Source organism: Haemorhous mexicanus, chromosome 27, assembly GCF_027477595.1.
Source record: "Haemorhous mexicanus isolate bHaeMex1 chromosome 27, bHaeMex1.pri, whole genome shotgun sequence".
Lineage (NCBI taxonomy): Eukaryota > Metazoa > Chordata > Aves > Passeriformes > Fringillidae > Haemorhous > Haemorhous mexicanus.
The window spans coordinates 4,551,535-4,567,386 of record NC_082367.1 but is presented as its reverse complement, the minus strand read 5'-3'; the positions used below and the strand labels follow the sequence as shown (position 1 = coordinate 4,567,386).

Here is a 15,852-nt window from a genome sequence, read left to right as displayed (position 1 = left end):
GACAAGGGCTGGAGCAGCACAAGGAAGCAAAAACCCCTTGTCAAATGTGTGTTTAGGGCAGAGTGTTTCGTGTTAAAGCTGCTCCAGGTGCTCTCCGTGTCACACAGGATTCTCACATTAATTAGTGCAGATGGGCAATTAACAGCAGAGTTAATGTCAACGATCAGCAAAGCGTGGTCAGGGTGGGGAATCCACAAGGAAATAATTTCCTGGAGGTGCAGGAGGTGTCTCCATCTCGAGGTGCCTGACAGGGGATCCTCACCACATATTAATTAGTGCAGATGCAATTAAGATGAGAGTTAATGTCTCATGGATCAGCAAAGCAGGGACAGAAGGTGTTCAGGGTGTGGGATCCAAGGAAATGACTCCCTGGAAGTTTTGGCAGAGCAGGAATTGTCTCCATCTCAAGGACCCTCACCACACACAACTTAATTAGTGCAGGTGCAATTAACAGCAGAGTTAATGTCAGCAAAGCAGGGAGCAAGGATGTTCAGGGTGTGGGATCCAAGGAAATCTCTCCCTGGAGGTGCTGGAGGAGGAGAAGGAGGAAAAGGAGGAGGAGGAGGAGGAGGAGGAGGAAAAGGAGAAGGAGGAAAAGGAGAAGGAGAAGGAGGAGGAGGAAAAGAAGGAGAAGAAGGTGTCTCACCCACACAGGTCGGCAGGGGCTGGTCCCAGGCTCTCCTCTCCCCTGTCAGGCACACCAGCACCCTGGTGCCTCTCAGGGTGTAGCCAGGGTCACAGCTGAAGGACACCGAGCTGCCAGCAAAGTGTCCCTCGTCGTGCACCTTGTACCCAAACTGGGGCACGCCGGGGTCCTCGCACTTGATGAGCTCAAAACCTGCACAGGGAGGAAGGGCAGCTGTTGGCAGCAGGAATTTCACAGCCAGGAGGGTTTCACACAAAGCCATGGAGGTATTTTCTTCTTACAACGATTTGCTGGGGACCAAAAGGGCCATGTTGGAAATTCGAGGGGTTTTAATTCATGTTGGAGTTTTGATCTGGGTTTCTGGATCGCTATAGGCTCGACAGGAATGGTTTGATCAGATCCCAGGGAACAGGGACAGGAGAAGAGGAAACAGCCTTGAGCTGTGCCAGGGGAGGTCAAGTTGGACACCAGGAGGAATTTCTGCATGATCAGGCCTTGGAACTGCCCAGGGAAGTTTGGAGTGCCCATCCCTGGAGGTGTCCAAGGAATGGCTGCATGTGGCACGCAGTGACAAGGTGGGGACTGGGCACAGCTTGGACTGGATGGGCTTGGAGGGATTTCCCACCCTCAGTAATCCTGGGATTCTGTGCTCTCCCACATCCAACTCCCCTTTGGGTACAAGATCACCCTTTGCTCACGTGCAACACAAAAACCCAAAAATACACCTTGGCCTGTGGGACTGCCAGCCCACTTGGGATTGAAACTCACTGGAGAACTGCAGCTCGAAGCCTTTGCTGGTGTTGGCAGAGTCAGTGATGAACTCCAGCCACATGGAGCTGGAGGTGCTGTTGATGCTGGTGCCCAGCAGCTCCGAGTGGCTGAAGGTGCCCAGCAGCCGGGCAGAGCTGTTGGTGCCATCGTAGACCTGGGGGGGACAAGGAATCCAGCCTGGAAAAGCCATTCCTGTGCTGGTCCAGGGATCAAACCATCACTGCCCAGAGAGGCTCTGGCGGCCCCTGGATCCCTGGAAGTCTCCAAGGCCAGGCTGGGCAGGGCTTGGAACAACCTGGGACGGTGGAAGATGTCCCTTCCCACCCAAACCATTCCAGGATTTCTCTGCAGTTTCACTGAGCTCTAGAACAGAGAAATGATGAGGAATTTATCCCACCTTGCCCCTGCTCTGCTCACAGCAACACCCTGGGCTGTCCTTTGGCTTTTTTTTTGGTGGAGCAGCTTCCTGGGAAGAGCCAGCAGCTCCTGAGAAGTGCCCTGACTTGGGGTCACCTCAAATCAAGGAATTTGCTCCTGGAACTGAGCTGATCCCAGGTATTGGAGGGAAAAGGGAAGGAAACAACCAACTCCACTCTGAATTCCAGCATCAGGCTGGAAAAGCAACTCTAGCCCTGCAGGATTTGTCCCACAGGGGATCCAGGAGTGGTCCCTGGATCCACAAGTGCAAACAGGGTCAAATCCTGCAGGCAGTGTGAGGTGAGACCCAGGGATCTCAACTAAAAGTCTGACTTGATGAAACTCCACAGTGCTGCCCACCTGAGGAGCAAGATTTCCACCCTGGAGGATCTGCACCCTCCTCCTCAGCCCTGATTTACTCTGCACACAGGGCTGCATCTCAACTCACTTTCCCAAGGAGCAGCTACTGAAAAAATGCACTTTTATCCCCCCAGACTGACTCAGAGATGAGCCTTGAATTCGCTGTGATTTAAGAAAAACACAAATGGGTTTTTTTCTTCCTTCCTTTTGTGAGGACCAAGAGCAGCTCCTCACCAGTGGAGATCGATAGGAACTCTCCTCAGATGAGCAGCTGATGACAAACCTGCTGAGAGAACGTAATTCCTCTGACAAGGAGTACATTCCTTGCATTAACAGGAAATCTTTCTCCCTTTCCAGTCATTTGTGAGCTGGAAACGTGGATTACACCTCTCCTGGAGTGTGACACTTCAATGAGGACAGAGGCATTCCTGGGAAGATGGCTCAGCACAGCCTTGCAATATTAATGCCTCCTTCAAAACCATTCCTTTGGTTAATAAAAAACTCAGCCTGGATTTGTCTCCTTCTCCACAGAGTCCTGGAGCTTGAATAATCTCAGAAGAGTCTGGAGCTCTGCATTTCAATCAGCCTCTTTTTGGGACAAACCAGCCTGGATTCTTCAAAGCACTAAAATAATGCTCAAACCCTCCCCCTTCTGATGGATGAGGAGTTTGTCCTGTGCAATTCCACAGTGAGAGCTGAAGTTTAGCTGGTCTGCAGGAAATCTGGGCTTCCAAACTGCCATGGCAATCGCTCCATGGCACTGGGGTGACACAGAGGGCACTCCCACCTAATCCCACCAAACTTTTAGAGCATTTAGAGATGCTGCTCTCCACTGCCCGAGCCAGAATTACCTTGAGGACATCTCCTGCCTCCAGCTCGAAGGTCCTGGCTTTCAGCTGGATGCCTTTGCCAGGCTGGCTCTGGATGGAGTAGATGCACTCGTGGTTGTTGTTGTAGTTGAGGGGGTAGTTGGGGGACAGCAGCACACCCTGGGTCCCCGTCACAGAGGAGCCACACTCAGCTGCACCGGGACACAAAGGCACATTTCAGTGACCCCAGGCAGCTCCTGGCCACACCACACAGGCAGGAGCCTCCTCTGGAGGCCACAGCTGCTCAGCCCTTCCTGCAGCAGCGAGGAAAGGGCTGCTCCCTGTTGGTATTCACTACAACCCGTTGGTATTCACTACAACCCGTTGGTATTCACTACATCCTGTTGGAATTCACTACAACCTCTTGGTATTCACTACATCCTGTTGGAATTCACTACATCCTGTTGGTATTCACTACATCCTGTTGGTATTCACTACAACCTCTTGGTATTCACTACATCCTGTTGGAATTCACTACATCCTGTTGGAATTCACTACATCCTGTTGGAATTCACTACATCCTGTTGGTATTCACTACAACCCGTTGGTATTCACTACAACCTGTTGGTATTCACTACAACCTCTTGGAATTCACTACAACCCACTGGTATTCACTACAACCTGTTGGAATTCACTACAACCTGTTGGTATTCACTACAACCTCTTGGAATTCACTACAGCCTGTTGGTATTCACTACAACCTGTTGGTATTCACTACAACCTGTTGGAATTCACTACAACCTGTTGGTATTCACTACAAACTCTTGTTAGTCACTACAACCTGTTGGTATTCACTACAACCTATTGTTACTCACTACAACCTGTTGGTATTCACTACAACCTCTTGTTACTCACTACAACCTCTTGGTATTTACTACAACCTGTTAGTATTCACTACAACCTGCTGGTATTCACTACAACCCCTTGTTACTCACTACAACCTGTTGTTACTCACTACAATCCGTTGGTATTCACTACAACCTCTTGTTACTCACTACAACCTCTTGTTAGTCACTACAACCTGTTGTTACTCACTACAACCTGTTGTTACTCACTACAACCTGCAGACTGTCCCCTTTTCCATCTCATTTTCCTAGCCAGGCTTCTCTCCTCCTCCAGAATCTGTGTAAATGTAAATCTGGGGAATTTGGGGGGAATCTGTGCAAATACAAATCTGTGTGAATCTCTGGGAAACCTATGTGGACCTGTGGGGAATCTGTGGGAATTTGGGGTGACCTGTGTGAATCTGTGGGGAATCTGTGTGGATCTGTGGGAATTTGGGGGATCTGTGTGGATCTGTGGGAAATCTGTGGGAATTTGGGGAGAATTTGGGGGGATCTGTAGGGAATCTGTGAAGAATCTGTGCAAATATAAATCTGTGTGAATCTCTGTGAAATTTGTGTGTATCTGTGGGAATTTGGGGGATCTGTGGGGAATTTGTGGGGAATCTGTAAGAATTTGGGTGAATGTGTGGGGGATCTGTGTAAATGTAAATCTGTGCCAATCTCTGTGAAATCTGTGTGGATCTGTGGGAAATCTGTGGGAATTTGGGGGAATCTTGAGGGAATCTGTGTAAATGTAAATCTGTGTCAATCTCTGGGAAATCTGTGTGGATCTGTGGGAATTTGGGGGGATCTGTGGGGAATCTGTGAAGAATCTGTGCAAATGTAAATCTGTGTGAATCTCTGTGACATCTGCGTGGATCTGCAGAAAATCTGTGGGAAACAGACAGAAATCTGCATGAATCTGTAGAAATCTGTGTGGATCTGCCTCAGAACAACCCCACGCTGAGGATTTTCTGTTCCTCCTGCCGAGCTCCCACACGAGCCAGCCGTGACTCACTGTTTTCCCAGCCTGTTTACCCTGCAAGATTTTCTGCTGTCAAACACTGGCTGCCTGCTCCTCTGGGGCTGTGCAGGCAGGGCTGGGGACAGGCACTCCAAAGTCCCCCCAGAGCACTTTTTGGGATCAGTCCAATGGCCCTGAGTCCTCACAGCTCCTGGAGATGAGGGAATCATCCCAGGTGAGGGAACTATCCCAGGTGAGGGAACCATCCCAGAGCAGCTCCTGGAGCTGAGGGAACCATCCCAGGGCAGCTCCTGGAAGTGAGGGAACCATCCCAGAGCAGCTCCTGGAGATAAGAGAACCATCCCAGGTGAGGGAACCATCCCAGGGAAGCTCCTAGAGATGAGGGAACCATCCCCGGGCAGATCCTGGAGATGAGGAAACCATCCCAGGTGAGGGAACCATCCCAGGGCAGCTCCTGGAAGTGAGGGAACCATCCCAGGTGAGGGAACCATCCCAGGGCATCTCCTGGAGATGAAGGAACCATCCCAGGGCAGCTTCTGGAGCTGAGGGAACCATCCCAGGGCAGCTTCTGGAGCTGAGGGAACCATCTCAGGGCAGCTCCTGGAGATGAGGGAACCATCCCAGGGGAGCTCCTGGAGCTGAGGGAGCCATCCCAGGGCAGCTCCTGGCTCTGCTGCTCCTCCAGGGAAGGGTTAAGCAGCAGATGCACCCAGAGGAGGCTCTTTGGAGGTGACTCTGTCCTCTGCTCTTGCCATGGATGAAAGGCAGGATTTTGGCACAGGTTCCCCAGGGACAATGCTGGGGACATCTCAGGGAGCTGTCCTGGCCACAGGGCTTGGACAAAGGAACAAAAACCACTCTGAGCTCTCCCCAGACCATCTGCAGGACAGGAGCTGAATACTGAGTGTCTGGAAAAGCAATTAAATCCCCTGTGATCTTCGGAGTCAGTCTCCCTTTCCCATCGCTATCCAGGCAGATCTGAGCAGGCAGTGGGGACATTGTGACAGAGCTGTCACCCTGCCACAGAGCTCTGGGCCATCAGCCCTGAGTTTGCCCTGTTATGACAAAGCCAAGCTGTTAATTCTGAGCCAGGAACAGCAGCCAGGGCGTCCACTCAGTGCTGCTGTCTGAGGCTCCAGTTCAAAGCTCTGGGAATGATTTTGGTTTTGATTTTCATTCCCCTGATGAGCTTTACCTGCAGCCTGGCTGTTCTTCCTGCCTGTCCCAGCAGGATGAGGCCCCAGAGCTCAGCAGAGCTGGGAATTTCAGCAGCACAGCTGGCTCTGCTGGGGAGCTGTGCCCTGCAAAGCCCTCAAGGGTCACCCAGAGCTCAGGACAATCTCCTGAGCAGGTCTGGCCACCTGGAGAGCCCTGCCCTGGCTGACCTGGAGGAGTCCCTCAGGCTCTGGGTGAGCAGAGCTGGGAACGATTTCCTATTGGAATTCTACACCAAAAAAAGGTGTGAAAAAAAGGTGTGACATCTTTGTGCCAAGGCCGGGGGCATCTCCCCCATCCCTGCTCTGGATCGGTCCCATCCTGGGGGATGTCACCCACCCATCCCAGGGATGCTCCCACCCATCCCAGGGCATGTCACCCATCCCAGGGGATGTCACCCATCCATCCCAGGGGTGCTCCCAACCATCCCAGGGATGTCACCCCTCCATCCCAGGAGTGACAGCCATCCACCCTGGGGGATGTCACCAATCCCAGGGGTGCTCCCATCTACCCTGGAGGACGTCACCCCTCCATCCCAGGGGATGCCACCCCTCCATCCCAGGGATGTCACCCATCCTGGATGTGCTCCCATCCATCCCACAGATATCATCCCTCCATCCCAGGGGTGCTCCCATCTACCCTGGTGGATGTCACCCATCCCAAGGGTGCTCCCAACCATTCCAGGGGATGTCACCCATCCATCCCAGGGATGTCACCCATCTTAGGGGTGTTCCCACCCATCCCAGAGATGTCACCCATCCCAGAAATGTCACCCATCCCAGAAATGTCACCCATCCATCCCGGGGACGTCACCCATCCATCCCAGGGATGTCATCCCTCCATCCCAGGGGATGTCACCCCTCCACCCTGGTGGATGTCACCCATCCCAGAGGCACTCCCATCCACCCCAAGGGAATGTCACCCCTCCATCCCAGGCATGTCACCCATCCCAGGGGCTGCTCCCAACCATTCCAGGGGATGTCACCCCTCCATCCCAGGGGTGCTCCCATCTACCCTGGTGGATGTCCCCCATCTCAGGGGTGCTCCCAACCATTCCAGGGGATGTCACCCACCCACCCCAAGGGAATGTCACCCCTCCATCCCAGGCATGTCACCCATCCCAGGGGCTGCTCCCATCCATCCCTGCCCACCTCAGGAGTGCAGCACAGCGGGGCCAGCCAAGCAAAATGAAAGCACATGACCACCTACCAACACACCTTGGCAGAGGCGAACTCCACACACGCCGTCGCCCGCCCAGGCAGGTGATGCGCGCCGCGCCCTCCAGCCGGTACCCCGGGAAGCAGGAGAAGCTCAGCACGTCCCCCACCCCGAACTGCAGCCCCTTCCTGATGCTGTAGGCCGGCACTTCGGGCTCGTCACACGGCTCCAGGTCGTATTCTGGAGGGGATAAATGGGTTTTATGGGGTGGTAAATGGGTTCTGTCCTCCACGGAGAGGAGACGAGGATCCAAGGGAGCTCTGAGCCTTGATCCAGCTGCAGTGAACCCATCAGGATTCTAAGCCATGAAAATCCACCTGGGTTTCACCCCCAACCTACAGCTCAGGGGTTCTGTCCTCCACGGAGAGGAGATGAGGATCCAAGGGAGCTCCGAGCCTCGATCCAGCTGCAGTGAACCCATCAGGATTCTAAGCCATGAAAATCCACCCGTGTTTCACCCCCAACCTACAGCTCGGGGGTTCTGTCCTCCACAGAGAGGAGACGAGGATCCAAGGGAGCTCTGAGCTTTGATCCAGCTGCATTTCCCAGGGAGGATGGAAAAATGTGGATGGAATCCTGTTTGGGCCATGAAAACCCACCTGGATTTCACCCCCAACCTAAAACTCAGGGATTCTGCCCTCCCTGGAGAGAACACAATGATCCAAAGGAGCTTTGATCCAGCTGCAGTGAACCCATGAGGATTCCAAGACATGAAAACCCACCTGGGTTTCACCCTCAACCTACAGCTCAGGGGTTCTGTCCTGTCTTGTGTCCTGGAGATGACACAAGGATCCAAGGGAGCTCTGAGCTTCGATCCAGCTGCATTTTCCAGAGAGGAATGAAAAAATGAGGATGGAATCCTGTTTGGACCATGAAAACCCACCTGGATTTCACCCACAACCTACAGCTCAGGGGTTCTGTCCTCCCTGTAAATGCCACAAGGATCCAAGGGAGCTCTGAGCCTTGATCCAGCTGCAGTTAATCCAAGAGGATGGGATCTTGTTTGGGCCATGAAAATCCACCTGGATTTCACCCACAACCTACAGCTCAGGGGTTCTGTTCTCCCTGTAAATGACACGAGGATCTAAAGGAGCTCTGAGCCTTGGCCCAGCTGCAGTGAATCCATCAGGATTCCAAGCCATGAAAACCCACCTGGGTTTCACCCCCAACCTAAAACTCAGGGATTCTGCCCTCCCTGGAGAGAACACAATGATCCAAAGGAGCTTTGATCCAGCTGCAGTGAACCCATGAGGATTCCAAGCCATGAAAACCCACCTGGATTTCACTCCAACCTAAAACTCAGGGGTTCTGTTCTCCCTGTAAATGCCAGGAGGATCCAAGGGAGCTCTGAGCCTTGACCCAGCTGCAGTGAACCCATCAGGATTCCAATTTCCCCCCAGCCCCTGCATCCCAACCGCCTCCCAGGGCAGCAGGTCCCAGTTCCTGTCACAGTGACAGGGGTGGGGATTTGTCACTGTCCCCGTGCTGCAGCCCAGAGAGGATGGATGGCTCAGGGTGGGATTTCTGCTGCCTCTCCATTTCTAATCCTGGAAATGGATGATCCTGCTCAGGGAATGCAGGAGGACACTGAAGCTGCTGCTCCAAGAAAGGTCACGTAGGATTCTGGCCAGCAGCCAAACTCACATCCCTGACCCCACACCAGCCTGAAGGAAAACTCTTCTGAGGGTGCTTCTGGCAAAATCTCCCAGTCCAAAGCCTGTATGTTAACATATATCTATGTAAAGGGAGCTAAAAATAGAACTGACTCCTGGTTTTGCTTTTCAAGATAGGAAAGAAACCTTGAAATCCACTGAAAATGAGAGTTATAATTAGAGGCGAGCTTTTGAAAGGCAAAAAGCCATTTTCCCCTCATCAAAATGGGAGTTAATTGGAAATTTTCTGACTGGTTTCCACATGCAAATCCCTGACTTCAGAGGCCAGGAACAAAGGCACTGGGAACCAGGTTTGAGCTGCATCTATGGCAACAGCTCTGCCCATCAGGGAGGGTGCCAGACCAAGCTCCACAGGAAAAATGGGAATTTCTCTCCTTCCCTGGGTGCTGAAGTGGCAGCTCAGGACTGGGAAGGACACAGGGACAGAGGAAGAACAGCAATAAAGCTCCTGCCCTTCACTGGCTGTTGTAGGGAATGGCCTCTGGGGCACTCAGGCAGCAAAGATTGACATTCCCTGGAATGGCAGCATTGGGAGTCACCTGGAGCACTCCAGCCCAGAGGACACAGCCCAACACCTCCTGCCCTTCAACCAGAGGCTGCCCCAGAGCCATGAGCTGCCCTGCAGTGCCACATGTCCCTTTTCTGGGTCCCTCTCCAAGTCCCCGCACTCCTCCTGACCAACAGCTGCTGAAAAATCAGGATTTCCTGTGAAAAATCTGCATTTTGGATCAGCACACCCACTCAAAGCCACCATCACCAGGATGGCTGAGCAAGCACAGCTCAGCACGGGATGGCTGGAACTCCTCTGGGCAGGAATTGCTGCCCTCAGCCTCCTCCTGACTCCTGGAGTCTGGAAAATCTGAGTGCCACAGAGCCCTGCTGGGTGCAGCAGGAAGGGGCTCCTGTCTGGTAGCACAGCAAAGAAAAAAGGGGAAAGGGGGAAAAGGGGGAAAGAGGGGGAAAGAGGGGGAAAGGGAAGGGAGAAAAAGGGAAGGGAGGAAAAGGAAAGGAAGGAAAAGGAAAGGGAAGAAAAAGGGAAGGAAGGAAAAAGGGAAGGGAGAAGAAAGAAGGGAGAAAAGAGAAGGGAGAAAAGGGGAAGGAGGAAAAGAAAGGAAGGAAAGGGGAGGGAGGAAAAGGGGAAGGAAGGAAAAGAGGAAGGGAGAAAAATGGGAGGGAGGAAAAGGGGAAGGAGGAAAGAGAAGGGAGGGAAAGGAAAGGGAGGAAAAGGAAAAGGAGGGAAAAGAAAGGGAGGAAAAGGAAAGGGAGGAAAAGGAAAAGGAGGGAAAGGAAAGGGAGGAAAAGGAAAGGGAGGAAAAGGTGAAGGAGGAAAAGGGGAGGGAGGAAAAGGGGAGAAGGGAGGAGGGGAGGGAAAGAAAATAAGGAAAAGAAGGAAGGCAGGCACAGAAGGAGGGAAGGGACAGAGGGAAGGCTTTGCCAGCTGGTGTCACCTGAGAAGGTGATGTTGAAGCCCTCGTAGGACATGGAGAAGTCGGAGATGAGGCGGATCTGGGCCGAGAAGTTGCCGAAGAGCCCCGCGCTGAGCGGGGCCGGCAGCCGCGAGCCCGTCAGCTGCTTCAGGGGCTGGGCAAAGCTGGAGTTCTCTGTGATCAGCAGGTAATCGTGGCCATTCTCCAGGTGGAAGGTGTGGAAGGTGAAGAACACACCTGCAGGGAGAGAGGGAACCACGGGTGGAGTCACCCCAGTGCCCAAGCCCTGCTCCCCAGCGAGGGCAGGGGGAAATCCCACTGAAATCCTGGATTTGGTGCTGGTGGAAAGGGAATCAATAAAAACCCCAAAGCTGGGGGTGGGAGCAGGCCCGGAGCAGGGACAGGCTCTGGAAATGTTGGATTCCTGTGCCCTCATCAGGGTGACACAAACCTGCTGCAGGGACAGAGCAGCAGCTGAGGGAGCAGCCCAGGGGAGCCCTTTGTTCTAAAAGTGACTTTGAAATGCAGAGCAAGAGCAAGGCTGGAGCTGGCAGGGCTCAAAACCAAGCGGGTTCCAGAAGGAATTCCTGCCTGGAAAAACAGGATTTAATCCCAGCCTCAAGGTCAGGGAGGCTTTCCCAGAAGTGTGTCAGTGGTGCAGCTGCAAGGACCTTCCCACGATGGGCCAAGTCAGAGAATTTGGGTGGGAATGACCTCAAAAATTGTTTTATTCCACCCCCCTACCACGGGAAGGGACACCTTCCCCTAAACCCTACTTTTATTCACCTTTTCTTGCCCAAAATAAACCCCACAACAGCTCCAGCCACGGAAATCCCAGCCCAACACAGCCTAACTATTTTGCCTCTTCCTCCCAAATTCAATTTGAAACGTTTGGGGAGGAGGCTGTGACCTTGCTGCGTTTGTACATGAGCCAGAGAGGAGGAATGGATTACTTTAAGTCCCCTTCACACCTCCAGACACACAATGGGAAGCACTTCAGGCTCCTGCAGGAGCCTCCAGCCAGGTGATTTTTCATGCTGGAATTCAAACCCTATTAGAAACACTCATTCTCTGGAAAATAATTCCAGCTCGGAAATAAAATAAAAAATAAAATTAAAAAAAAAAAATCAACAAAAAAAAACGGCAGTGAGGGCAGAGCCAGGCAGGATCTGAGCTCAGGAACTCTGTCACAGCATTGTCACACCGGCTTAACAAGGCAAGGAGATGCCAAGCAATAAAAAACCTTTTTGCATTTAGATGGATTTTTCCACCCTGATCTCCCAGCTCAGGGCAGGCTCCCGAGCCCCTGCTGGTGTGGGATTGGGATTCCTCCTGCTCAGAACCCCTCTGGAGAGACACAGACCCCTCCAGGAAACCCCAGGATGGAATCTGGGCTTTGGGAGAGATCCCTGCTTGGTTTGACCAGGTCATTTCCTTGAACCCAGTAATTCCCAGTAATTCCCACCCCAAGGGCTGGCTCTGCATCCCACCATTCCCAAAACACAGCATCCCAAAGAAAGAGCAGGAAACCTGCAAGGAAAGCCCAGAGGAAGATCCTCCTCCTTGCTTCCCACTCCCTGGTAATTTCTGGAGATCAGGGAAAGCTCTGGAGATCCAATATCCAACCCCACAGCACCAAATCCCAGCTGAATATTCCATTTCTTTATCCCTGGCCCTCCCCAAGCTCTTCCTGGAGGTTTGCTGCTCACATGGAGCTCTTCCCTTCCCAAAGAGGCTGGGAAGCAGCAAGGAGCTTTTCCCACAGGATTGGGAATGAAGGAATTGTGGGATCACCCCAACCTTTATCCCTCACTGCCCTTCAGGGTCTCAGAAGGATTTTTATGGCCCAAAGCTCAGGCCTGACCTTGATAATTCTTTCTTTATATCCATTCTGTGGAGGACAATTTTTAGTCTCATTCCTTCCCTCCCTGCAAAATTCCACAAAAGCAGGAAACTTCCAAGAGTTTCCAAATTGTAATTTCTACCAGAAGCACAAACCAGAAACAGATCTGACCTGAAAAGTGGGGTGTGGGGAATGCAAAATGACTTTACTCTCCCCTGACAGCAAATTTATACCCTCAGCTTCAGCAAACCCAGCCTAAGGAACAGAAATCAGCACAAGAATAATCCAGTTATCCTGGAGAACTTGCCCGAATTCCAAGTTTTTTAAAGCAAAAACTCCAAGCAGAGGGCAGGAGGTTCCTGAGCACTGAAGGGTTGTGGAACTGCAGCAAAAAGGGCTAATTACAACCTCATGTTAAAGGATTTGTGACCAATTAAACCTTTGCTCTGGTCTGCAATTTACTGTGGCACAAAACATCTCTGCAAACACAAGGCTGGGCTGGTTTTTTTTTTCTCCCTATTTTCTGCAGAAGAAACAGCCAAACAAATCAGAGGGGGAAAGAAATCACTTTGAAGCAGTGAGATTAAAAATAATAGTCTCTCTTTAATTTAAATACCTTTAAAATTAAGCTGCTTTTAAACTCGACTTGCACAGCCTGGGAGTCCATAAAGTGTCACAGGAAAAGAACTGTTGGAGCAGCTGGGGCAATTCCAGGACTGGTGTGGGGGGAGATATTCCCAAAAAACCCTGGAGGGGAGGAGCTGAGCACCTCCTCCAGCCCCTGAGGAGGGGCAGAGCCCTCTCTGTGCCAGGGAAGGTGGCAGGATGTCTGCACCACACCCTGGCTTTCAGCCTGGGGCACAAAGGTCTGGAACAGGAGATAACACCAAGATAAGAACTGTCCCTTTAAAAGGTGACATCAAAACCTCTGGATCTCATCATTCCTGAGAGGAACTCCTGGATCCCACAGGGAGAACTGCCCAGTGCTCTCCTCACCTTTGCCATGGGATGTTTCTATTGTCCAGGTGCAGTTCAAGTTGTTGGGATAAAAATCAGGGAAGCCTGGGGAGAGGATGGTGCCGCTGGAGCCACGGATGTAGCCCCCACAGAGAGCTGAAAACACACAAAAAAAAAGGGAGAGAAAGAGATTAATAATCCAGAATCTTTCATGAGCTGGGAGGAAAAAGTAAAAGCAAAACCCAACCCGGGAAAATCCAACAAAAGAGAATGATGGACAAAAATCCAATCAACTCAAACTGGGTTTTGTTGGAAAAAATCCAACAAAACACATGGACAGACCCCCAAAATCCAACAAAATTCATGGACAGACCCCCAAAATCCAATTAAACCCACGGATTAAACATCACATGGAGCTCTCCAGCTGCTGCTTTGGCAGTGGGTCTGCATGGGAAGGGTTTCCAGCAGCTGGAACCACCATCCCTGTGGGATCCAATAAAAGGAGGAAAACCCAAAAGAGAATGATGGACCCAAATCCAATCAACTCAAACTGGGTTTTGTTGGACAAAATCCAACAAAATACATGGACAGACCTCCAAAATCCAACAAAATACAAGGACAGACCCCCAAAATCCAACTAAACCCACGGATTAAACCCACTGGGAGCTCTCCAGCTGCTCTTTGGCAGTGGGTGCTAGGGGAAGGGTTTCCAGCAGCTGGAACCACCATCCCTGTGGGATCCAATAAAAGGAGGAAAACCCAAAAGAGAATGATGGACCCAAATCCAATCAACTCAAACTGGGTTTTGTTGGACAAAATCCAACAAAATTCATGGACAGACCCCCAAAATCCAACAAAACCCACGGATTAAACATCACATGGAGCTCTCCAGCTGCTCTGTGGCAGTGGGTCTGCATGGGAAGGGTTTCCAGCAGCTGGAACCACCATCCCTGTGGGATCCAATAAAAGGAGGAAAATCCAAAAGAGAATGATGGACCCAAATCCGATCAACTCAAACTGAGTTTTGTTGGAAAAAATCCAACAAAATACACGGACAGACCCCCAAAATCCAACAAAATTCATGGAAAGACCCCAAAATCCCACAAAATACATGGATAGACCCCCAAAATCCAACAAAACCCACGGATTAAACACCACTGGGAGCTGTCCAGCTGCTCTTTGGCAGTGGGTGCTAGGGGAAGGTTTCCAGCAGCTGGAACCACCATCCCTGTGGGATCCAACAAAAGAGAATGATGGACCCAAATCCAATCAACCCAAACTGGGTTTTGTTGGACAGACTCCAACAAAACCCACGGATTAAACACCACTGGGAGCTGTCCAGCTGCTCTTTGGCAGTGGGTGTTAGGGGAAGGTTTCCAGCAGCTGGAACCACCATCCCTGTGGGATCCACCTCTGGCTATTCCCAGCCCAGCTCTGCCTCCCAGCCCCGAGACCACCCTCACCCTCACAGCTGGGCAGGGGCCGGCTCCACTGGAAGTTGGGCTCGCACTCCAGGGCCTCGGTGTCACTCAGGGTGTAGCCAGGGTCACAGCTGAATGTCACCAGGGCTCCCACGTAGAAGTCGTTGCCGTGGCGCTGCCCGTTGACCGGGATGCCCGGGTCCAGGCAGTGGTCAGACTGCAGCTTCACAGCTGGCACAGAGAGCAGGGCACGGCCCTCAGCGGGGCACCCAGGGGCTCAGGGCAAGCCCAGCCCACCCTGGGGGTCACCCCAAGGCTTGGTGCTCGTCCCCAAGGTCAGAGGGGGGGAGGGAGAGAGGGAATTGCTCAAGGGAGGGGATGGAGAGAGGGAAATCCCTGAAATGAGGGGATGGAGAGAGGGGAATCCCTGAAATGAGGGGATGGAGAGAGGGGAATCCCTGAAATGAGGGGATGGAGAGAGGGAATTCCCTGAAATGAGGGGATGGAGAGAGGGAATTCCCTGAAATGAGGGGATGGAGAGAGGGAATTCCCTGAAATGAGGGGATGGAGAGAGGGAATTCCATGAAATGAGAGGATGGAGAGGGGGAATCCCTGAAATGAGGGGATGGAGAGAGGGAATCCCTGAAATGAGGGGATGGAGAGAGGGGAATCCCTGAAATGAGGGGATGGAGAGAGGGAATCCCTGAAATGAGGGGATGGAGAGAGGGAATTCCTCAAAGTGACAGGAGGAAAGTGAGAGAGAAATCCCTGAAATGAGGGGATGGAGAGAGGGAATTCCTTGAAATGAGGGGATGGAGAGAGGGAATCCCCTGAAATGAGGGGATGGAGAGAGGGAATTCCCTGAAATGAGGGGATGGAGAGGGAATTCCCTGAAATGAGGGGATGGAGAGAGGGAATTAATGAAATGAGGGGATGGAGAGAGGGAATTCCCTGAAATGAGGGGATGGAGAGAGGGAATTAATGAAATGAGGGGATGGAGAGAGGGAATCCCTGAAATGAGGGGATGGAGAGAGAGAATTCCCTGAAATGAGGGGATGGAGAGAGGGAATTCCCTGAAATGAGAGGATGGAGAGAGGGAATTCCCTGAAATGAGGGGATGGAGAGAGGGAATTCCTCAAAGTGACAGGAGGAAAGTGAGAGAGAAATCCCTGAAATGAGGGGATGGAGAGAGGGAATTCCCTGAAATGAGGGGATGGAGAGAGGGA

At 52.0% G+C, this 15,852-nt stretch overlaps 1 protein-coding gene across 1 annotated transcript in view; it reads right to left on the bottom strand.

Annotated features, from left to right (window-relative positions):
- CSMD2 (CUB and Sushi multiple domains 2) overlaps positions 1-1,003 on the bottom strand; it is a 90,373-nt gene extending 89,370 nt beyond the window's left edge. Inside the window, exon 1 of the mRNA XM_059868782.1 lies at positions 647-1,003. Coding sequence (XP_059724765.1) covers positions 647-908 — 262 coding nt within the window. The 5' untranslated portion in view covers positions 909-1,003. The remainder of the gene's footprint in view (positions 1-646) is intronic.
- Positions 1,004-15,852: the final 14,849 nt, after the last annotated feature.